The following is a 25,187-nucleotide window of genomic DNA, read 5'->3' on the forward strand; positions in this document are numbered from 1 at the left end:
TTACTTGAGATCCAAGGTCAAGGTTCAAATCAGGCTCCGCTATCATGAAGTCTCTGCTTACTCTTCCTATCCATATCTGAGTTCCTCGAGAAATGCACTACTCATTTTTGCACTCTACTGCTTTATGCTACCATCTAACACTTATATACGTTATGTCCTATTTCCCTTAGTAGCTTTTAAATTTTCTGTGTTTCTTTCGTATTCTAGCTCAGGGCGTAGCATAATGCCGAGAACAGGCATACCAAGTAGCATAGCTGAACTGAAATAAAGAACATTTAGAAACTGGTTGAGGGAACTCCCTGGAGGTCCAGTGGTTAAGACTCAGCACTTTCACTGCCGGAGCCTGGGTTCAATCCCTGGTCGGGGAACTAAGATCCCGCAAGCTGTGCAGCGCAGCCAAAAAAGAAGAAAAAAAGAAAATGGTTGATACCTCTTTCAATTTAAATATTATTTGTCTAATGAATGAATGATGTTTCCCCATAAACAAAATAATGCCAATGGAAGGGAAAGTGACATTTTACTATGGCTTTCTGATTAAGTGTTCACTTGAACCTTTATCAAATTTAGGTTTTACTTTATAAATTTTGTTAGTGCAAAGGACATGTGTTTCAATATTTTTTTAATGTTTCTGAATGTTTTAATTCAGTTAAAAGAAATACAGCATTTCTGACTTCACAGATTTCCTATGTGAACTGTAACACTTTATAGCCTGAAAATCCCACCATGAAGCAAAATACTAATACTAGTAGTTTACTCAACACCTTATGGTTTTCTTTCATTTAATGCTGACAACCCTATAAAGTAGGTACTATTACAGAGAACGAAAGTACTTGCTAAGATCACATAACAGGTTGGCAGAACCAGAATTTAAATGTAGTGACACTGACTCTGGAACCTAGCTCTGGGGATTGTATACATATACTATAACCAACATAATTTTATAAAGGAATTAACTAATGGTATTGGTTACTAAAAATGAAGCTTAAAATGAGCATTAAAAATAAATACAGAAACACAACTACACCCACAAAATGCTTAAGAACCAAAGGGGGAAAAAAGCCATCAACAAGCTTATTGCTTACTGTGATCTTTCCCTTGCCCTGGAGAAGTACAAACACTTGCTTGAGGGGTAACAGGCATGAGAGCTTGGCGAATTGCTTTTTCCCAGCTCTGTGCTACGTCAAGTCCCACTCCAGTGGCAGCAAGAACAGGATTGTGAGAGCTGTCCCCACTGTTCTCGCCAACAAAGTATACCATAGTATCAGTGATGATTTCAAAACAGTGTGGGTTGCTGCCTTGTGAAATGTTCGTGAAATCTTGTGGGGAAGATATGCGAAGAATCTCTGAAAGTGGAATTTCCTGAAGCAAAAATTAAGCATTATAAAATATGAATACATCTTTTTTTAATTTTCAAATACACTAAACATCAAAGATATGTGTTTCTAGTGAATACCATTAAGACAAACACAAGTACGTGACACATGGGACATACAGTCAAGTCTTAATGATGGTATCTGCTTTGAATGATCTGCATGTCCATCAACGCCAGAGGCAGAGCATGGGGTGTAATAATCAAGCTAGGGATTCAGGCCTGTAGCAGATCATTAGAATGAAAGGAAGGAAAGGATTTAGGAGGGCAATTGCCACTACACTTGTCATTTCCCAGTTTTCATTGAATCAACTCAACAGCTACTACTCTACTGGCTATCTGCAAGATACAGCCCCAAAGGAGTATGAAACAGAAATAACAGCAGCAAAAGAAGAATGTTAGTGTTAAGTTATTCAAGCACTCCATTTTGGTTCTGTCTATAACTGTAACAATCATTTATGTTTAGTCCCCTTCCTAAAGCAAAAAACTTATTTAAAAAAACCCAACCAGTTCAAAGCTATTCACTAGTTTCTATACTTTTTCTTACTGATACAACTGCTACACTGACAATTTTGTTGGGTGTCAGTCTGTGACACGGCAAAATGTGAAGCAAGTCAAGCAAAGAGGACTATACAAAGGAAAAGAAGAGCCAAAGGAAGCATCTAAGAACTGGGGTCTAAGGTAAAATGGAAGATGGGAGAAATGCCGAATACCACATTTGCCTCTTCTGGACCAGCAATGATCATGGGACTTTCTTAACAGTCTAATCTAAATCATAGTATAGTCATCCCTCAGTGTGCAAGGGGGATTGGTGCCAGGACTCCCCGTGGATACCAAAATCCACAGATGCTCAAGTCCATTGTATAAAATGGTTAGGCATCCACAGATATGGAGGACCATTTGGTACCCAGAAGATAAGCAGCAGCAACCTGACAGGACAAAAACAAACACGCAACAAAAACAACCTTTGGTAGCAGGGCTGTTATGGGGGGTGAAATGGAGGGGTAGAGGACAGTTGCTTCAACAAGGAACTTAACAGTGACTTCTATAAACTACATTAGGAACAGTTGTAATAGGTATAAGCCAATATAACAATTAATAAATATTATTTGGATATATTTGGAAAACATATTTTAATGTACGTATTTTTTTAAAGATGTGAAATCTTTACCTTATAATACTTTGATCCCGATTCGTTTTGAAACAATGTTAGACATTTGCTGTCCAGTCTCCAATAATGCCTCTTTCTCTATAAAGAGCATAAAACTGTGAGGTTCAAAAGTAATGATTCCTCCAAAGTGCCTGAACTTTCCTTTCCCTTTCATTTCTATCCATAAGTTTGTACTTTTGAATAGGTTTATAATTCGTGCGGTTCAAAATTCGGAGAATTAAAAGGATATATAGTGAAAATTATACTTGCATCATCACTCCTATCTCACTCCCACCCTTACTCCAGGCAAGCAATGTTATTAGGTTTTGGGGATTCCTTTGCAAGAATCTTATGCGTGCATACACAGATACATATGTATTGCACACACACAGATATGTAATTTACCTATAGGTTAAATATCTAAAGGTTGGCTTACTGGGTCAAAAGATACATGCACATGTCATTTTACTTGACAGTGTTGAATTATCTGGCACAAGATTTGATCGAATTTACAGTCTCATCAGCAAACATGCCTAACTTGCTCAAACCTTCACTAATGCAGCATGTTACTAGACCTTTTGATCTTTTGCTACAGTGCTAAATAAAAATTGGTATTTTGGTAAAATTTTAAATTGTATTTTTTATTAAAAACGAGATCAAGATCTTACATTTAAAAGTCATTTGTATTTCCTTGTCTGTGAATGTTCATATTCATTGCCCATTTTTCTACTGTATTCTGGTCTTTTTTTCCACTTGTTTAGAATATGAGTTGAAAATACTTTTTCCAGTTTGTCATTTGTCTTTGCTTTTGTTCTTTGCCATGCAGAATTTTTTTTTTTACATATGTCTTTAAATCATTTTTTAAAATTAATACTTTACTTTTTTGGAGCAGTTTAAGGTTCACAGCAAATTAAGGGGAAGATACAGAGATTTCCAATATACTCCCTTGTCCCAATGCATGTGTAACCCTCCTCATCATGAACACCCCTCATCAGAGTGGCACATTTGTTACAACTGATAAACCTACACTGACACATCATAATCACAAAAGTCCAGTTTATATTATGGTTCACTCTTGGTATTGTACATTCTATGGGTTTGGACAAATGCATAATGACATGTATCTATCATCATGGCATCATATAGAGTATTCTCACTGCCCTAAAAATTCTGTGTTATGCCTATTCATACTTACAAGTCTCCACCCCTAACTGTGATCTTTTTACTGCCTCCATAGTTTTGCCTTTTCTAGAATGAATATCATGTGGTTGGAATCATACAGTACGTAATCTTTTTACATTGGCTTCTTTCACTTAGTAATATACATTAAAGATTCCTCCATGTCTTTTCATGGCTTGATAGCTCATTCATTGCTTTTTAGTGCTGAATAATATTCCATTGTCTGGATGTACCACAGTTTATTTATCCACTTACCTACTGAAGGACATTTATTACTTCCAGGTTTTTGGCAATTATTAATAAAGCTACTATAAATATCCATATGCAGGTTTCTGTATGAACATAAGTTTTTATCTCCTTTGGGTAAACAGCAAAGAGTACAACATATGGATCACATGGTAAAAGCATTTTAGTTTTGTAAGAAACTGTCAAACTGTCTTCAAAAGTCGGCAATACCATTTTTGTGTTCCTACTAGCAGTCAAAGAAAGTTCCCGTTGCTCTAATCTTGCCAGAATTTAGTGTTCTCAGTGTTTAGGTTTTTGGCTATTCTAACAGGTGTGTGGTATGTCACTGTTTTAATTTGCATTTAATTTGCCTGATGACATATGATGTGGAGCATCTTTTCATATTCTTATTTGCCATCTAAGTATCTTCTTTGGTGAGGTACGTGTTAAGGTCTTCGGCACACTTTTTAATCAGGTTATTTGTTTTCTTACTGTTGAATTTTAAGAGTTTTTTGTATATTTTGGAGAACAGTCTTTTATCAGATGTCTCTTTTGCAAATATTTTCTCCAAGTCTGTGGCTTGTCTTCTCAATCTTTTAACATTGTCTTTTGCCAAGCAGAAGTTTTTTATTTTAATGAATCCAGTGTTATCAATTCTTTCTTTCATAGATTGTGCATTTGGTGTTATACCACCAGACCCGCTTTGAATCTCTACTGCTCTACCAGTTTATAAAAATAGTACATTAAATATTCCACCTTTGAAATACTCTTTACAAATGTAATGATAGTTCCAGTACTATGATGTCTTAATATATATCTCATTCTCATTTTGATTTTAAAAATGCACAAAATAAAGCACATAACAAAGTTTCACTACCATAATAAAATGCCTGTGATTACTGACCAGGGTGTCCCTGCTGGTGTAATGGACCATCCACCCTTCCTTCACCATCGTGCTGCTCTTCCTCTTTGTGTGCTTGATGGATTGTACGACCCTCATTAGCGGAATATTATTGCTTGTTGATGGACTAAAAAATATTTTAAATTTATGACAAATATTTACAACTTCAACTTAAAAAATCATAAATACTGTAAGCTCATCAAGCCCTTTTAAAGATAATTAAGCTAAAATTCTTCAAAATATCTTAGGAAGATAAACAATGGCTTAAGAAGAAGAAAATAAATTAATCCTGTTATGATGATACATAGTTAATTTACAAAAGACTAAGGTAATACTGTAAGTCATCATTATTTGTCATCACATTTTTTTGGAGGGTCACAAAACATAAGAAAACAATGAGGGACTTCTCTGATGGCACAGTGGTTAAGAATCCGCCTGCCAATGCAGGGGACACGGGGTCAATCCCTGGTCTGGGAAGATCCCACATGCCGCGGAGCACCTAAGCCCATGCACTACAATTACTGAGCCTGCGCTCTAGAGCCTGCAAGCCACAACTACTGAGCCCATGCACAACTACTGAAGCCTGCACGCCTAGAGCCCATGCTCTGCAACAAGAGAAGCCACCGCAGTGAGAAGCCTGCATACTGCAATGAAGAGTAGCCCCGGCTCACCGCAACTAGAGGAAGCCTGCACACAGCAACGAAGACCCAACACAGCCAAAAATAAATAAATTTATTAAAAAAAGAAAAGAAAACAATGAATAGAGCAGAAAGAATCCTCCCCATTTGGAAAATCTGGAGCCTGGGAGAGGGTCTCATTTGGGATTGCTGCTAGAAATCTTCCTACCCTAGGCAGCATGATAAATTTTATCACAAAGTAGTATATCCTATAGGCTGTATCTATAAAAAACTGAATTTCTATAAACATAGGAAGATATTTAAGTCTTATAATCTGGTAGCATTTTTACAGAGTGCTAATAGATTAATTGTAATATGAAAACTGTCCCCAAATTCATCACCATCATCTTTGTGCAACATTCTCAGATATAGATTCTTACTGGTGTTTCCAACATCAGGTAATCTGCCTGTGTGAAGAAATTGGTTGCTTCAACTGATGGTTCAATTTTGGCACTTTGTGGTGGATGCTCTACAGCTAGATATCATATCTAGACTCTATTTAAATAAAGCATTCTCCTCTTTAAGAAAACAGGATTCTCATACCTTCCCATCTTGAGTGGATAGCAAGAGTAATACAATTTATTTCAGAAAAATACTGTGGTACATGTAAAAGTATTAGGCACAATTTAACCAATTTTAAATTACATTTTAGGTCCCACTTAAAGAGATGTGGCTTGTTCTTTCTTAACAGAGCTCTTGGACTGACCCTGCATTTGGAAGTAGCTTGCAATCCTTACACACACGTTACCTGATTGTTTTAACAGCTTCTTCATCTCTTTCCACATCAAGATCAGATGGATCCAGGAAGAACATTTTATCTTCTGGGGGAGATGGTTCCTCTGTGTCATCCAAGCCCCGACTACCATCACTGTTCATGTCACTACTGTCAATATCCATTGGTATATCTGTATCTGTTCCCAGAGTAGAAGGTTCTGGCAAAGTTTTAAATGAATTCAGAATTTTATATTAATGGAATATCAATACACCTAAACAGAGACAGTGTATTAAATGTGAAAAAAAGTTTTAAAATTCTTAAATGAAAATATAGAAAAATATTTTTATGATTCAGGATAAAGAAATATTTCTTAGGACAATATAAAATGTACAAACCATAAGGCAGAAAATTAATTTGATTGCATTATAATTTTAAATTCTGACATGCCGAAAGATACTAGAAGCAAAGTAAAAGATTAGCTAACACTATTACACATCTAGTCAATTGATTTTCTGCAAGGGTCTAAGACAATACAATGAAGAAAGAATAAATAGTCTGTTCAATATATGGTGCTAGGACAACTGGACATCTACATGCAAAAAAAATGAAATTGGAATTCTTCCTTAAACCAATTATAAAAATTAACTTAAAGTGGATCACAGACCTAAATGTAAGAGCTTAATCTATAAAACTCTTAGAAGAAAACATAGGAGTAATCTTTGTGACCTTGAGTTAGGCAAAGCCTTCTTAGATATACTACCAAAAACCTAAGTGACAAAAGAAAAAAATAAATAAATTGGACTTCATCAAAATTAAAAACTTCTCTGCTGCAAATGATACCTCAAGAAAGTGAAAAGACAGCACACAGTGTGGGAGAAATCATTTTCAAATCATATATCAAATAAGGGACGTGTATCCAGAATACTTAAAGAACTCTTACAACTCAATAATAAAAAGATAAGTAACCTAGTTAAATGAGCAAAGGACGAGAATAGATATTTCTCCAAAGCAGATGTAAAAATGACCAATAAGTATATAAAAAGATATGCAATATCTGGGAAATGCAAATCAAAACAACAATGAGACATCACTCCATACTCACTAGGATGGCAATAATCAAAATGACAGACAATAACAAGTGGTGCAGGATACACAGAAATTAGAATCCTCATACACTGCTGGTGATAATGTAAAATGGTACAGCTGCTTTGGAAAACAGTTTGGCAGTCTTCAAAATGTTATACACAGGGTTACCATATGACTCTACAATTCCACTACTGGCTATCTACCCAAGTGAAAGGAAAACATACGTACTCATCAGTACTCAAGTGTTCATAGAAGCATTGTTCATAATAGCTCCAAAGGAGATACAACTCAAAGGACCATCGACTGACTGGTGAATGGATAAATAAAATGTAGTCTATTCATGCAGAGGAATATTATTCATCAATAAAAAAAGAATGAAGTATTGATACATGTTACATGGATGAACCTTGAAAACATTATGCTAAATGAAAGAAACCAGTCACAAAAGACTACACATTGTTTGATTCTATTTATATGAAATGTCTAGAATAGACAAACCCATAGAGATAAAAGCTGATTTAGTGGTTGCCAGGGCTAATGGGGAAGAGTGGATAGGAAGTGACTACTAATAGGTATGGAGTTATTTTCAGGATGATGAAAATGTTCTAAAATTAGATTGTAGTGATGGCTGCATAACTGTGAATAAACTAAATGTGTGAACTGTAAGGTATACAAATCATATCTCAATAAAGCTGACAAAGAATTAGCAGAATATATAGCATATGAACAGGTAACTTATAGGGTAAAAACGCATAATTAACCAGTAAACATCTGAAAGATGCTCAAACTCATTAATATAAAGACAAACGCACATTAAAATAAATAAAATAGTATTTCATATCCATTTGTCAAAAGGTAGAGAAGTACAAAAATACCTGAAATAGATAAATCTAGAAAAGACTTTAATCATTGAAAAACTGCATCAATTCCAAGCAACTGAAATGAGAAAACCAATCATGCTCTGTCAATGGTGTTAAATAGCAACCACAGAAAACATGCCGTAAGAGAAAATGTTAAATTCTTAAGGAGTTTAATTTCCACTCCTTATGCTTTTCTTCTACAGAACTACTTACATTCAATTTTTACTAGTCATGTAAATGTTACGGAAAAATTATGCTGAAAGTTTAGAGTCATTACTCCTTCCTTCCAAAAACGGTAATCACTTTGCATGATATAATATTGAAAGGAGAAAACAAACAAACGAAACAAAAACAAAAAAAAATGGTAAAAAGCAAAAATGTTTCGCTAATGATTATTTGATGGAGAAAGAGAAAGTGAGACAGTACATTAAGTTCTAAAAGACTATGGACTAAGAAACCAGACCATATGGGTTCAAATCCCAACTCTACCACTTATTGGTTGTATTTTTGGGCAAGTTATTTAATTTAATGTTTTTGTGTCTAAGTTTACTCATCTGTAAGTCCTTATCTCAAAAGGTTGTTCTTAGGTTTAAATGTCAATATATGTAAAGAGTTTAGAACAGTGCCTGGCATACAGTAAGCAGTCAAATACTAGAAATATGAAATAGTTCTAAGAACAGCAGGGTTATAAAATAAGTATTAAAGATAAAAGAGGATATGCAGCACCACTGGCCACACTAGACTACAGAGTGGTAGGTGGTTAAAGGTAAGACGGAAAGGTATAATTAAAAGTATACTGTTACTGATCTCCGTATTTTGCTTGATTATTAAATCAGAAAAAAGTCAAAGTTAAAAAACAAAGTAAGCAAAATAAAATATGCAAATATAACCTTATACAAAGATAATACACAAAAGAATTGTGATCTTTTCTGGAAATTAAGAAAAGGACTTTTACCTCCATTGAAAGTAACCTCTCCAAGGCAGTCTCTCGGTACTTTTGATGCACATCGTTTATGGCAGTTGAATTTACAATCTAAAATAAAATATTCACCTTATTAATTTATATAAAAATGTCAGGCAGTATCAGAATATGGTTAAAGACTTTCTTTACTCACACACAGAGTATTATTAATAATGATGATGAAATAATAAAGATTTCCTCTACTAAGAACTCAGGCTTTGGATTAAAGGTCTGGTTTCAAATTCTGACACTACCTCTTAAACAGTTGTTAAATCCCTCAGGGCTCAGTTTCTATATCTGTAAAATGAAGTTTATACTACTTGTATAACACTTTGCCAAAATGTTGCTGCAGCTCCATGTTTCCTTCCCTTACCTCACATTCTTCTTTCCACATACCCCTTAAGAGTTTCTCAGGCTGATTAAATTCCTTTCCAACATATGTCAGGCACTTACTTTCAATTCCTAATTATTAGGACCTGGTGCACATGCAGAAAAGGGATTGCAATTCTACAACCATTTATTAGGAATTAGTAAGGGCTTTCCCATACAACCCTGTAAGGAAGGCCTGAGCTTCTCATGCACAAGGTCTCTCACCTGCATTACAAAATGGCTCTGTTCAGCCTGCAAGAACCTCAGAGCTGATTGCATTGCAGATCAGTGTCAGATCCCAACTGTACCATACTACTGTGTAACTCAGTGGTCCCCAACTGTGGCCATCAGACCAGCAGTAGCAGCATCATTTGAGAACTTGTTAGAAACGCATGTTCTTGGGCCCTACCCCTAACATCTGTAACTCTGGGAGTGGGGCTGAGAAATGTGTGCTTTAATGACTTCTTTAGTTAATGCTAAAATTGAGACCCACTGCTGTAACTACTGTCTAACACAACCTTCGAAATACTTCTACCAACAATGAATGGGTAAAAATAATTTCAAGTCCTGCTTTAGAATAATTCTGTAACCCCTGTGATTCAAGAAAATTCTGGGAATCATGCCAATAGCACAGGGCAAAGGTCATTACAAGAAAAAGCACCATGAAATTAATATTTTGGTGGAGGATAAAACTTGCATTATATAGTAATGTCTTTAAAAATAAGAGACCCTAAGAAATTCATATATGATATTAATATCTTGCATATATCTTAAATAATTAGTTTTTTATCTCATGAGATTTGCAAATTCTGAAAATAACAAGGTTTCCCTTTCCCTTTGAAATATACAGCCAAATTTGTGGCCCACCTGCAGCCAAGTATGTAGGTTCTAATGACAGGCATTTATACTTCTCCATATTCCTACCTATGTTTTTATTAATTAGTTTATGCTTTCTTTTATTCTATATATGCTTATATAAGCTGCCTTGAAATTTTAACATAACAAAGTAGAAAATAAACAGATGAATGAATAAATGAACTGCTGTTCTTAGAATTGTATGTTTTCTTAAACGTTCCAGCATAACTGTTTTATCTTAACTACTTTTTTTTTCTTAGCTTGACAAGTGAATGAAAATGACTACTTTACTTTATAAGTATCTTAATTCATATTATAAAAATACAAGGATCCCTAAATTAAATTATGATTTTTTCATAGATAACTAAAATACTTAAAGAGAAATATAACCTGATACTTTCTGAACCAATATAAGCATAAAACATTATTCTTTTAGAGCTCTAAGAAGTTAAACTAATAACCCAGTGGTAGAGTTCACTGATTTTATTTCAAAATTCATTAATCTACATATTTATTTTAGTTCCTTTATAAAATACTGTATTTTTTTGCATGTGGTTTTAGAATGTTTCTGTTCTGCTCAGCAGAACGGTGTTATTTACTACCTTTACTAAAATTATCTGCTGGCTAGAATTTGTACATCTGTTCTTAATGTTCTTTCCCAAAACATTCCTTAGTGGCTGCTTGCCAATCCACTTTAGTGTTGATATTTTAAAGTATTAATTTATATTTTAACTCATATTCAAAAGTAAGCTGTTGAAATAAAATTTCAACATTTAATTAAGCCTGCCTGATGGTTATTAAATATTGGCAACAAATGTACAACCTATTCTCTATTTGATACTATCCTATGTAGCCATATATTGCCAAGAAAAGTTTTCTTATATATTTAAGTTAAATTTACATATAATTATTTGATTCAACATTGTAAACAGGATTTATTGTTGCAAAGATCTCAACTGTAATGTTTTACCTAGATAAAAGTAGGTAATTCAATTCCACAAATAGTTCTATATAAAAAGTATAGTATCAAGAACTATTAAAATAATCACATGAAAAATAAGTACATAAGATTATAGACAAATTAGTTATGTCTTATCCTGGCTCAATGCCTTAAAACATATTTGAACTCTATTTTGGTTTCACATAATTGTGTAGCACTGTTGAGAAGAAGATATGTGATAAAAAGATAAAAGCATCTTTAAAAAGCATTAAAACATTATGTAACTAGAGGAAAAACTTATTCCATTGTTCTATTAAAAACCTAGTTCATTAAGAGATGTTTTTGGAATACTATGATAGTGTTCTGGGTTAGTATCCAAATACAGGTGGTCCCCATTACAATTCCACTGGCTTCTACTATAGTCTGCTTATTTCAGTGTGACTACTGTCTGGAATGACAATTTTTGTACAGCTCCATAGCTACGTAATTAGAAACAAAAACAACAAAACACCTGTAATATGTTGGTGTGCGTTTGTGTGTATGAATATTTAATGGCAAGAGGAGGGCATTATTTTATATTTTGGGTAGTGTCTGGCTTTGAAATTAGGAAGACTTAAGGTCAGATATTAGCTTATCTGCTTACTAACTGTTCCATATTGGCAAGTGTTAAGCAGCCACACCTCAGATCCAAATTCTAGTTTTTCTGTTTATACTCTAATTTTTCTTTAGCACAGCTCCTGGTACAGAATACACATACTGCAGATACTAGTCGTCGCATGCAGGTGCATGCATATTAATTTTATCTTTCTTAAGTATGAGCCCAATTTACAGGTACCTGCTTAATGCTTCTGAAATAAAAAATATTTTAAACCTGTATTTGCTAACAAAAACAAATATAAATTTTACTTAAGAAAAACATCCAATCCTACCTTTACACTGCATTCCTTGCCGAAAGAGGCCTTTCAGTAACCGCTTGCAGTACTGACATATGGTGGGACGGGTATAAGAGTGAACAGCAAATGTGTGTGGAACTTTTACCCTGCACATGACCATCTTTTCCATCCAAATTGGGCGACCACTCCAAGAAGGAATTCTCTTACTGGGTTCCTGGTGAACATGTGACTAAAACATAAGTAATTTCTATAAGTGTAAGTCGATATTAAAAACAAAGTATTAAGATCAGGGCTTGACCACAAAAGTCATTTATTTCAAACACTAAAGCCAAAAACCTAAAAATGTGCATCTCAGCAGTTTCCTTTGGAAGCTTAGCTTACCAACCCTTGAATGAGAAAAGTGCAGACTTTTTTTGCTATTATTTATGCTAGAAAACAAAAAGATATTTTCATCCTCACATACATATATTCACTGATTAACTATTATTTCCAGGCACATATGACATTTTACAAATAAAAAACAGAACTTAAAATGAATTTATAACATGTTCAAATACCTTCAAAAACCTTACCAAGAAATTAGTCACAGGAAAATTAAGTAAATTCAGAAAATGTTAGTGCTGCTCACGCTGAGTTACTGAATACAACGTCTGAAAACATTCTGAAACGAGCCTTAGTTTTTCTAATTTATTTTAACAAATACTAAAACAAGCATGTGAAAATCTAAGTTTAATTAATGTTGATGATACAAACAATGACAGATACAAACTAAAACAACTTTACCCTTAGTAATTATGCTTTAGGAAGTTCCTTAATATTTTAAGTATTTTCCAATTATTTGGGTTTTTTCTCTTAGGTGAGCAAAAAGGAAAGTTAAAGGTGGTGTTGGTTAAAATTTTTTGTGTAATCTGAGGGATAAATGGATTATTTAACTATGAACTTTTCTAAGTATACAAAGGAAATAATCAATTTAAATTATAGGTCAGATGAATATGGTTCATCATATTAATTCAGCATTCACTGATTATAACAGGCCAGGCTCTATATCAGAAATATGAAAATGAATACAGTCTATATTCTCAAGAACAAAATCCAAATACCTAACTACCACCTAGATGTATAACAGATTTTGTTGTAGCTGCTTGCATCTTCACTGCCAGAACTTCCTTCTATAACTGGTAATGTCTGTAACTCAGAGAAGCTGAGTCATGGTACATTGATATGTTCAACCACTAGAAGCAAAAGAAGCCAGAAAAAACCAAGAGATAGAGAAGTATACAGGAGAAATGAGGGGAGGAGAAAATAAAAGGCTTTTTTGAAAAAAGTAGGAAGAAGGAAAAAGAAAAGGACTGACCATTGGAGGACAGCACTATAAAAATAACACAGATACAGCCTCTGATGGGTAGTTTTTCACTAAAGTGTAGCCAGAAATGTTCTAAAGAAAATTATGAAGCAGTTTAAGAAGAGTACAAAAAGATGGGACTTCCCTGGTGGCACAGTGGTTAAGAATCTGCCTGCCAATGCAGGGGACACGGGTTCGAGTCCTGGTCCAGGAAGATCCCACATGCCGTGGAGCAACTAAGCCCATGCGCCACAACTACTGAGCCTACGCTCTAGAGCCTGCGAGCCACAACTACTGAAGCCTGCATGCCACAACTACTGAGCCTGTGCTCTAGAGCCCGTGAGCCACAACTACTGAAGTCTGCACGCCTAGAGCCCGTGCTCCGCAACAAGAGAAGCCACCACAATGAGAAGCCTGAGGCCCGCAATGAAGAGTAGCCCCTGCTCGCTGCAACTAGAGAAAGGCCACGCACAGCAATGAAGACCCAACATAGCCAAAAATAAATAAATTAAATAAATAAATTTTTTAAAAAAAGGAAAGTACAAAAAGAATGTTAAAACACGAACCAAACTTACATATTTCAGCTGTCTAAGGTATCCTGCTCTAGTGTGGCCCACCCCTTCTCCATTTACACACCACCCTCAGCAAAAGGAGCACCACAGTGATTCTGCAGAGCTGATAAAGCAGCCAGTGGGAACCAGAAACAGATGCTTTAAGCTTTTGCTCATCCCTGGCCCGCTAGTCTAGTGGTGACTCAACACTGTGCTTCTCTTGCTTCTGCCTCTACCACTCAGTTTGTCTCAAGTTTAAAACATGTAACATGGAAAGGCTGATTTAGCCAGTTTTGCCTTTTGTCAGGTCCTGCTGGGATTGGGATATCAGGGACATGGTACAGAGCATGTTTATAAGGAACGACTCAGGGGACTGTGGTTGTAGGAGCCACCCAATTTTTCATGTCTAGTACAAGTAGTTATTTATGTTATTAGCCCTATTTTACATACGAAAAAACAGGCTCAAAGGGATTAATACTACTAAAGCATTAGTATTAAAATCAAAACTTAGACCTGGGTCTTCCACATAGCAGTCCAGTGATTCTTTTTTTTTATAAATTTATTTATTTTATTTTTGGCCGTGTTGGGTCTTCGTTGCCACGTGCAGGCTTTCTCTAGTTGCAGTGAGCACGGGCTACTCTTTGTTGCAGTGCACAGGCTTCTCATTGCGGTGTCTTCTCTCGTTGTGGAGCATGGGCTCTAGGTGCGCGGGCTTCAGTAGTTGCGGCACGCGGGCTCAGTAGTTGTGGGTCACAGGCTCTAGAGTACAGGCTCAGTAGTTGTGGTGCACGGGCTTAGTTGCTCCGCGGCATGTGGGATCTTCCTGGACCAGGGATCGAACCCATGTCCCATGCATTGGCAGGTGGATTCTCAACCACTGCGCCACGAGGGAAGCCCAGTCCAGTGATTCTTAACCTTTTCCCAATCCCAGCATACCTGGGCACATATTGCAATCTTACCAGTAACAGTGGTTTACCGTCTATTTAGTGAGGAAGGCAGGAAACGTACAGAGGACTTAACCAGAATTTGGAGGACAGAGAATGTTGGTAGAATTACCTAGAGCACTTGGTTAAAATGTGAGCACTCAGATGAGAGTAACTAGAATTAAATGAAAGTTCTTTTCTTACTTTGCTTTAATGTCTCTCTTTACAAATTACTGCTTAGCTTAAACTCTTATTTCTTTCTTATTAATGTATAGCCAGAAATCTTCTAGAAGTAATTATTTCCACAGTGTGGGCTTAAACTAATTTTGCCTCAAGTATTGCTCACAAAAACTTCATAACAATATTGCCAACTCTCAATCATGTAAAACAATAAAGGCAATAGAAGCATTTAAAGGGGGCAATTCCCCAATTATATATATTTGAGTTTGGAACATTATTCAATGAAAGAAATATCTCTACTTTTATGTGTACACTTAGGCCCAGGAGTTTCTTTCTACTTTGATTCTGTCCTACCCCTCAGGAATTTTCCCAAATGGGTAATTCCCTGGTGTCCAGTGGTTAGGACTCTGCGCTTTCACTGCTGAGGGCGTGGGTTTGATCCCTGGTCGAGAACTAAGATCCCACAAGCTGTGCGGCACGGCCAAAAAAAAAAAACCTTCCCAAATGCATTGCAATGAACATTAATCTCTCTCATCTCCAAATAGCCATCACTCAATTCTGGTTTCTCTAATCTCAGTGGTTCCATTTTAACCAAATTCAATGAACAGTCTATCTTCTTCTGCCTCTCCATCTCTTTACTTGATTCCCTTTAGACTGACTTCAGAAACTAACAGAAGCTGCCTTCTTACGTGTAAACGATGACAACCCCAGAGTCAGATTCAAAGGCTTCTGTTCCAACTGGCCTTTTCTTATCTAGTAGTCAATGAAGTTTAATATCTTGACTCCTTAGAAACTTTTCCTCGTGTCTTACATACGAAATCAGGATAACAGCTATACCTTCCAGGACAGTGGTGAGGATTACACAGAAAAGCTAAGTGAAGCAGCCAGCGTGAAGACTGGCACCTGAGAAGTTATGAGGCTCTTACTGGGCAGCCACTTAGAGTTAGTGCTTCTCTAAACTTGGTTCAGATTCAGGTTCAGATTGCTCCCAGCTCCACACTGCTATCTCCTTCATTCCTTTAGAGTATACTCTTTTACTACTCTTTCTTCCCTCTGATTTGCCTCCATGAGCTCTCAGCTCTTCTCTTACTGTACCTTATTCATAATTTTGAGACTGCACGCTTGGACTGACAAATGTAACCCTGAGATTCCTCTCTACAATTTCTACTTGTTCTAAAATACTCTGCACAATCTAACCAATTCAAACATGTCACTCTACTTCTCGTATTTCCCTAAGGAAGTTTCATCTTTGGGATAAAATATAAATGAATGAATAATACATTATTCATCTGCTCTGTCCTGCCATTTCCTAATCTTGCAATACTCAGTGGGTATGGCTGACACACCAGTATCATTTGTGGGGTTCTCAAAACAACATGTATTCATCCTACAGTTCCCAATCTTAGCTAAGTTTCCTGTGCAGTTTGTGTATAAAATGTATTAACTTTTCTATTACCAATCTTTCCCCAAGCTTTTGTATGTGTTTATAATAACTCTTTGCTCTCAGTTCCTAATGCTACAGCATTCTTCTTCTACTTTAAAAATCTCATAGTAGGGCTACGCAATATGGAAATATGGGATTTTTGTGAAAGAATTTCAGAAGCTTTTATTCCAGTGCCTCGGTTTAGCAAAATCTTGTGACGAGAGTGTCAAGACAACAGCCCAAAGACTTGATTTTGCCATTAATATATAGAAGACCAAAGGGGTTATAGAAATAACTAAATGTTAAGATTGTAATGTATAGATGGAAGTCATTCTAAGTAGTACCAAATGAATAGGTGGTTATTTCTTTCTTCCCTGATCTACTACATTTACCCTTGAGGGGTACAAGATATGAGGAAAAGTCATTGATTTACAAATAATCAGATCTGGGTTGAATTCTAATATTGCTTACTAATTTGCTCTGTGACTTCAGTCAAGTCACTTGACTGTTCTGAGTCCCAGCGGTCTCATGGTATAGAGATCTACTAATATACCTCACTGGAATATTAAGGATCAGTGATCAGTGGTGTCACTCAAACACTCATTCATTTATGAGTGAGTACCCAGAAGTACAAGGTATGGTGCTGGGCATGATGGGGCAAACAAAGTCGTGAATATTGTCCTCTCTAAATAGATCATAAACTACAAACACTATGATATTAAGGTAGAATGCTACACACACCATTAGGGAGATTTGAAAAGTGCTATGTCATTCAGAAAAGTAACTTCTAGGTAAAGGGGAATCAGGTAAGGTAGCTGCTGAGCTAGGTCTGGAAAAAAGCATGTAGGATAGATACCAAAAAGAGCAAATGTAGGGGGGAAAGGGTGTGTTCCAGGAATGATGAATATTACAGACTGTCGGAAACATAGAATATATAAAGGTGTCCTAGTGGGGAGTAATCTAATCAGAGTTGTTGTATATTAAGCTGTAGTGAAGTGTGGAGACCAGGAGTCGGGATACTGGTTAGGAGGTTGATCTTATGGTCCAAGTGATAAGGTTATCACAAAGTATACAAAATGCAATTCATGACTATTGGTAAGCCCTGTCTACAGTAATACGTTTTAAGTTTCTTAAGTGTAGGAATGTTACTATTTTTCAGTATATAACCTATGTTTTAAGATGATGTTATATATCCTGCAGAAACGTAAGGAGTAAGTAGTAAAATGCCCTCTATTACCTTAGAATACATACCTCTTCAGTGGGAAGGGCTACATATTCAGTCTGCAGGGGTCTTGGAACTGAGAGGCCAGGTCCTGGCAGGGATACATTTGACAGACGTCTCTTTCTTACACCACTACAGTTATTTGGAATCTTGAAGGCACATCGTTTATGGTAATTTAATCCACAGCCTAAACATATTTTAAAAGGTTAAAAAAATTCTTTTTAACTTTACTATGTAAGTGTGTACATAAAAAAATAGGTGCTTCCTTTATTTATTTTCTCTGGCAGCAATAGTTATCCTAATGAAGAACCCAGATGACAAGCTAAGAAGAATAGGAAACGTGTAGAAAGGTTATTTAGAAAGGTTAAGTTGGCTAAAGCAGTGGTTTCCTCAAGTGTGCTCCTCAAGGCAGCACCTGAGAATTTGCTAGAAATCTAAATTACTGGGCTCCACCACAGACCTACTGAATCAAAAACTTTGGGGATGGGGCCTAGCAAAGTATGTTTCAACAAGTCCTCAAGGTGATTCTGATACACGACAGAGTTTGAGAACCTCTGGCTTAAAGAACTTCAGCAAACTGTAGACTGTGTACCATATTACTCGTATGACATGTGAAAATTATATTAAATTCAAATTCCAGTGTTCATAAATAATTTTATTGGAACAAAGCATACTCATTTGTTTACAACCTGTCTATGGCTATTTTCATGCTATCAATACAACAGCAAAGTGAAGTCATTGTAAAGAGACCACATGGCCAGCAAAATTTAAAATATGTACTCTCTGGCCCTTTACAGAAAATATTTATTGACTAATCAGAAATGTGCACCCGCATCCCACCCCCTCTCCAATTCTAAACCTTGGGTACTACCTAGTCACTACCAATGATCTTGTTTTTTCATTGATGATTACTGAACGCAAATGTGAAATCCTATTTCAAATGAAACAAAAATTTAGAACACATACCTTCACATTTCAGTCCCTGACGTACCAATCCCCAGAGCATCTCACCACAGTAATCACAAAAAGTAGGAGCTTTGTAAGAATGTACATAGAGAGTATGTGGACGAATCTGAAAGTCTTCTACTGTGGCCAAAGCTTTTAAAAAAGAAAAATATTCAAATAAACCCGGTACTTGTAATTGTGATGAGATTAAGAACACTGACCATATTCATTTGTCAAAGTACACAGAATCTTTTTTTCTGAAAGTTTCATCTGACCATAAAAATAAATTATTTTCAGCAGCTAATATTGTGGTTTTCAAACTCTATTTTAGGAACTTCACCAAATTCAAATAATTTGAGCTCCAAAAGTAGGTCTATAGGTAGGTATTTTGACCTCCAAAAGCATTTTCTCGGAGTGGTAACATTGCAAATAATTGTCAAGATTTATTTTAGCTAGTTAAAACTATTTAACTTATAATGTACTGGGAAATAGAACACTAAAGTTAAAAAAAAATTGCAGAACTTAACATTAAGTTATAGCAATGTTTCTGTGGGAAACACACTCAGTTCTAATTTAGGATCCCAGGATACACTCTGTTCTCCAGAGTCCTAGTGGTTAGGATAAAGAGACTCTTCTCCCCTTTGTGGGCAAGCCAACAGCAGCAGACGCAACCACCATCAGACATCCTCTCAACACTACCTGCAAGTCATTAGTGGATATCCCCGTGGCCTGATGTAGGGTCCAGGGCAAGAGAGGAATAGATGTGAGCATGACCTCCAGGGAGGACCGGGAGTGAAGCCCCTCTGGAGTGAAAAGAAAGACAAGGATTGCGATGTGTATAGAATTTGGGGTTGTGGCAGAGAAGATGAATGGGAAGGATAAGAGACTAATAAGGAAAGGTGATAGTCAGAGAGGATCTCAAGAACAAGCTGCAAATATGAATTTGGGAAGAGGAAAAAAAATGGTGGCAGGACTCTGGACTCTTGACTAGCTTTTCTTCCTCTCTTTCTCTTCCATTTCTTTCCTTTCCTCCCTCCCCTTCTCCTCTCTTCCTCCCTCTTTCCTTTGCTGCCAAACAAGAAGTTTTGCAGGCCTACTATATATATTCTTTGTTCCTTTACACTTCTCACTAACAATCCTGCCCACTTGTTGGATGAGATAATAGCAGGAGCTAAAGACAATGGATGGCAAGAATGGGTGAGAGAGGAAAGGAGAGAATAAGAAAATGTCCACAGAGAACAAAAAGAGAAGGAGCATTATTTAAGTCATGGAATCAACCAGTATTGCAGTTTCCTCTTCCAAATCTTCATTATTTCTCCTTTTTTTCTCATTTTCTTTTCTGAACCCTAATTCTCTTCTATGCTCTTCAAAGAAACGGGGAAAGGGACCAGAATTTCAGTGTAATTGTTTTATTTCTTTGACTCAAGAGATGAACATATTCCTCTTCTGGTTCAACTGATAATTCCCTTAGCTTAGTAACACTGAAATAAGTAATTCAGGGCTTATTTTCCTACTTTCTCATCTGTGATATAACCTTCCTGAAAGTAAAAATCACATAGTAACCATTATTACAGATGAAAGAAGTAAGCAACTGTAGTACAAAGTATAATTGAACACAGCATTTAGTTAAATGCAAAAAATAAGGCTCGTTGAAAAGAAAGGCAACAAAATAAACTATTTACTTACCTGAAAGAACAACTTCTACTAGGTCTCCTTCATGTATTTCTTCTGCTGAGGTAATCAGCTGCAAAATATTTTCTGAGTTCATGTCATGGCGAAAGAGAAGAATTTTGTCATACATGCCAAAGAATCCACACTCTGGAAACTGCAGGAAAATGGTCCTATATCAGTATACCTACAGCTTTCTAATTTTATAAGTAAATGTCTCAACCTTATAAAATAATTTTAAATGTAGTTTTTAGCCTAACACTATTTGCTAACAATTCTATTAATATCCAAAAAGATCAACCATGTGCATCCTGGTTAATTCTCAAGTTCAAAAATATAAAAGTAAGCAATATAAATAATCGTTGATTATCTTAAAACATGTGTTTCTTAGAAGTACAGAATTTCTTTATTCAGTTACTGATGGAGAATACAATCTTGAACTTAGTGCTTCTCTTACAAAGCCTGAAAGATAAGCAGTCTTTCCTGTCCTCTAGAACTGAGCTTCCCATACGGCTAGCTACCAGCCACATGCAGTTATTTAAATTGAATTAAAGTTAAATAAAATTAAAAGTTTAGTTCCTCAGTCACTCTAGCCACATTCCATGTGCTCAATCACCACCTCAGCTACTGGCTACCATTCTGGACAGTGGAGATACAGAACACTTCCATCATCACAGTAAATTCTATTGAATAGTGCTGGTAGAAGATCAATAATTCCCAAACTACAGTCACAGGAGTACCAATTCCTACATTTCTGCCAAATGGACCTATAATTCCTAGCATTTATCTAATATTTTCTTTAATATACTCACTGTAATTACAAATACATGATTCTTTATGGTAGCTTTCTTTTCAAAAAATCTTTGCCCAGAGCAGGACTTACAGATCTGTTGACATATGCCCTTTGTGTAAATATTTCAAGGCTTCTACATTTTGTGACTACATTACTGAGACACTTTGGGGATTAGTATACCAAGGACTAAAATATGAAGGTGTGAGTCTAAAATGTTTTGTAGTTACTAAAGTTGTTTAAGAGACAACTTTAAGTACTTGCCTTACAAAATAACTTTAATTTTTAAAACAATTTTTAAAAAGACCATTTTCTAAACTATCAGTACCTTGCAAAATGCTGCTGCAGACAGTTCTAATTTCTTTAGCTGATTTCAAAACTGTATACTCACTGATTTATTTTGACTCCTCACAGAATATCCTTTAATGCACTATACAGTATGTCACTGTCCTGCACTGAACAGCCTGATATATATCTGTCACACTAAACTGTAAATGCATTTTTGCAGGGATGTTGCTGAGGATGGTTCACCTACCTCATATAGTAGCCCTTCTTTGTGAGGGCCCATAAAAGAAATTTCTCTGGTTGGTTTTATAATATGAACAATTTGATCATGTAACTAATCATGTTTTCTTGTTTACTTTGCCCACTGCAAAACGCCAAGCCTAATTTGTAGCCTAATTCTAACATCAGTCTAGGATCTTATGGCATATGTTTTAGGTGCAGATACCAACCTAGCTTCATCTTATTTTGTGACCTTAATTTTCCCATTAAAAATTCTTACATGTATCTCTAAAAGAGTCTCAATTTTTTGGGAAAAAGTTGAATTTTTAAGAATTGAAAATAATGACTTAATTAGAAATTTTAAAGTTTATTTGCATTTTAAAAAACCTACCGAGTAAATAATGAAAAAGTGCAGAAATATTTAGATTTTTTATAATGCTCATTCTCTTTTCAAATATTTGAGTTACCAACATTTATAAAACCTCATAATATGCTTTAAACATATCTCTAACAGCTTAAAAATCTTCCTTTGAAAAGAGTAAAAATATAGAATCAAAATTATTTTCATTAAATTTTAATTTAAAATTGAAATGTTATTAAGTTTGATTTAGTTATTATTAAATTAGAAAACATCTAATGGGAAGTAAAACATCCCCATAACTTAGCTTCAATAATTCTTAAGGATTAATAAAAAGGATTTCACATTCCATCTTTACAAAATCTCTAACAAAATATCTGTATGAATAAAACTCATTTTAAAAATTCACTTTTTAAAAAATTCACATCCTCTAAGTGTAAGGCCCTATGGTTTGTAAAGGTAAGACAGTCAGTCTTTGCCTTCCAGGGGCTTACAATCTAGTAAAAAGAGAAATAAAACAAATATATAACATGATAAGAGAAATGCCAAGAATGAAAAATAAAATTCTAGAAGAGGGAATAAAAACTTTAACTGGGAATGTAGACAATCACTTCAACAGTGATATTTGAGCAGAATCATAAAGAGAAGCAAGGTTTCCATGGGTAGAAAGTGAAAGTGAAAGGGTCATCATTGAGAAAGTACAAGGTAAATGAGAGAAGGTAAGTCAGTGGACCCATAGGATTGGAGAATGAAGTGGGTGGGTAGAAAGAAGGCAAAAAAGTACACAGGAGCCCAACAGGGACCATACAAACAGAGAAGCCTGGAATCAACAGAGCTGGGTCCAAGCTTTGCAACCTACCAACTACAGCACCTTACATAAGCTGCTTAACCTCTCAACGATCAACAGGAATATTAACTTTAAATGGTTCTTATCAAAATTAAATTACTTGATGTTTATAAAAAACTAACCACTATGATCAAGAAACACTAGTGGTTTATATTATTCTATATCCAAAGGGGGAGAGACAAGGGGTTCCAGAATAAGGCAGTAACATGATCAAATCTGTATTTTAAAGGGATAATGCTGATAGCACTGTGTAGCAGGAACTGGAACAAGAAGAGACAGAGCAAGCCCCTAAATAGAAGGCAGAAGCTATCGGTCAGGAAAGAGGTATCAGGGTCTGGATTTTACCGTAAGAAGATGGAAAGCAAGACAACAAGGAACACTTCCCTCTAGAAACTACCTCTGGTAAATTATATGGATCACTTATACTGTTTTGACCAAACTAAAAGTCCCCATAACTAAATAACTAAATAAACACATCAATGAGAGAGGAAAAATATTAAAATAAAAAATTTATGTCTTAGAAAAAATACATATAAAATAATCTTGATAAACACATGACCCAATGAAGTCATATTAGCATTATTAAGAGACTAAAGAGCAAACAAAAAGAATTATAGGGAGTATTAAGAATATTTATTTAAAATAAGCATTTGTGTACCAAGCATTTGTGTACCAAGCATTTGTGTACCATTCAGTGATGATAAGGAATAAAGTAACTTTCTAGCAAATGTTTACACACTAGATTCATCTATATAATTGAGAAATTACAGAATTCCAAGGGGGAGGAAATGTAATAACTAGCCTGTGAAAAAGAGATTTCTGCTATTCATAATTATGATCTACAGGTGTGTTTAGCAGGATATTTAGGAATTCTCTGAAAACAAAGGTCCCCACAAAATGAAGTAAAAGAAAATGTGCCCTGAAGAAAAGCCAGAGAGAATATTAAATATTGTCACTGAACATCAGGAAACACTGTGGCCAACCTTTAAAAATATTATGAATCTTGAGGCATGAGTATATTAAACATTTAAAAAGAAGAAAACAAGGAAATAAAACATAAACACACATTTTAAAAAACCTAAACAACTGTACTGAGGAAAAACCCCACAAAAAAACGAAAAATAAAACCCTGTTAATAATTATTTGAATATATAGGGATTGACTGTTCATGATTTTTAAAAATTCAGAAATTGGTTTTCAAGCAAGAGAACCATTTCCTAAGACAATGTCTCACCTTTGGTCACACACTGGAATCATCCATGGAGCTTAAAATCACATCTGGTATTTTCATCCCAAGCATCTTTACCATAGACCTCTCTTTGCAGCAATCATTTTTGCCATATAACTAATTGGCCATAAGGCAATTTTGCCATCAAAGATAAAATAACTGGTTGACAGTTTGGTTTCAAAGTTCATTAGCATTTCTTTTTTTTTAACTCCTTTATTGGAGTATAATTGCTTTACAGCAGTGTGTTAGTTTCTGCTTTATAACAAAGTGAATCAGTTATACATATACATATGTTCCCATATCTCTTCCCTCTTGCATCTCCCTCCCTCCCACCCTCCCTATCCCACCCCTCTAGGTGGTCACAAAGCACCAACCTGATCTCCCTGTGCTATGTGGCTGCTTCCCACTAGCTATCCATTTTAAGTTTGGTAGTGTATATATGTCCACTTTGTCACAGCTTACCCTTCCCTCCCCCATATCCTCAAGTCCATTCTCTAGTAGGTCTGTGTCTTTCTTCCCGTCTTGCCCCTAGGTTCTTCATGACCTTTTTTTTTTTTCCTTAGATTCCATATATATGTGTTAGCATACGGTATTTGTTTTTCTCTTTCTGACTTTCTTCACTCTGTATGACAGACTAGCATTTCTTCTAGTTAGCAACATTATTGATTGCTTTATTGAGCTGACGAATGAGGATGAAGAGTTGCACCAAGAGTTGGTTTCTTATTTTAAAATACACTACACATTGGAGGAGAAAGAGGCTGAGGGCCTTAAAGGTGCAGAGTTGATCCCACATTTCTCACACAATTTTGCAATGTCTACCAACAGACATGTGATAGAAACAACAATGTAGAAGGCTTTCACAACACAATACAAAGCTCAGTTACAAATATGCAACCTAGTATTTGGAAACTGATACCTCTCTTAATGAAGGAAGAAATTTTAATGAAAAAGTGGAATGATGAACAAGAAGAGGAATGAATAAGCAAAAAATTGTGTACGGTAGAACAATGTGTGCACTAGGAGTGC

General features: G+C 35.5%; 1 protein-coding gene across 1 annotated transcript in view; it reads right to left on the reverse strand.

The window, feature by feature from the left end:
• PRKD3 (protein kinase D3) overlaps positions 1-25,187 on the reverse strand; it is a 77,387-nt gene that overhangs the window by 18,827 nt on the left and 33,373 nt on the right. The window contains exons 3-11 of the mRNA XM_082852124.1: positions 20,453-20,591; positions 18,788-18,919; positions 17,851-18,008; positions 12,217-12,409; positions 9,118-9,195; positions 6,250-6,433; positions 4,828-4,951; positions 2,541-2,618; positions 1,083-1,359 (exon numbers count right to left, since the gene is read on the reverse strand). Coding sequence (XP_082708250.1) covers positions 1,083-1,359; positions 2,541-2,618; positions 4,828-4,951; positions 6,250-6,433; positions 9,118-9,195; positions 12,217-12,409; positions 17,851-18,008; positions 18,788-18,919; positions 20,453-20,591 — 1,363 coding nt within the window. The remainder of the gene's footprint in view (positions 1-1,082; positions 1,360-2,540; positions 2,619-4,827; positions 4,952-6,249; positions 6,434-9,117; positions 9,196-12,216; positions 12,410-17,850; positions 18,009-18,787; positions 18,920-20,452; positions 20,592-25,187) is intronic.

The sequence above is a fragment of the Leucopleurus acutus genome (assembly GCF_964270905.1).
Source record: "Leucopleurus acutus genome assembly, chromosome: 12".
Lineage (NCBI taxonomy): Eukaryota > Metazoa > Chordata > Mammalia > Artiodactyla > Delphinidae > Leucopleurus > Leucopleurus acutus.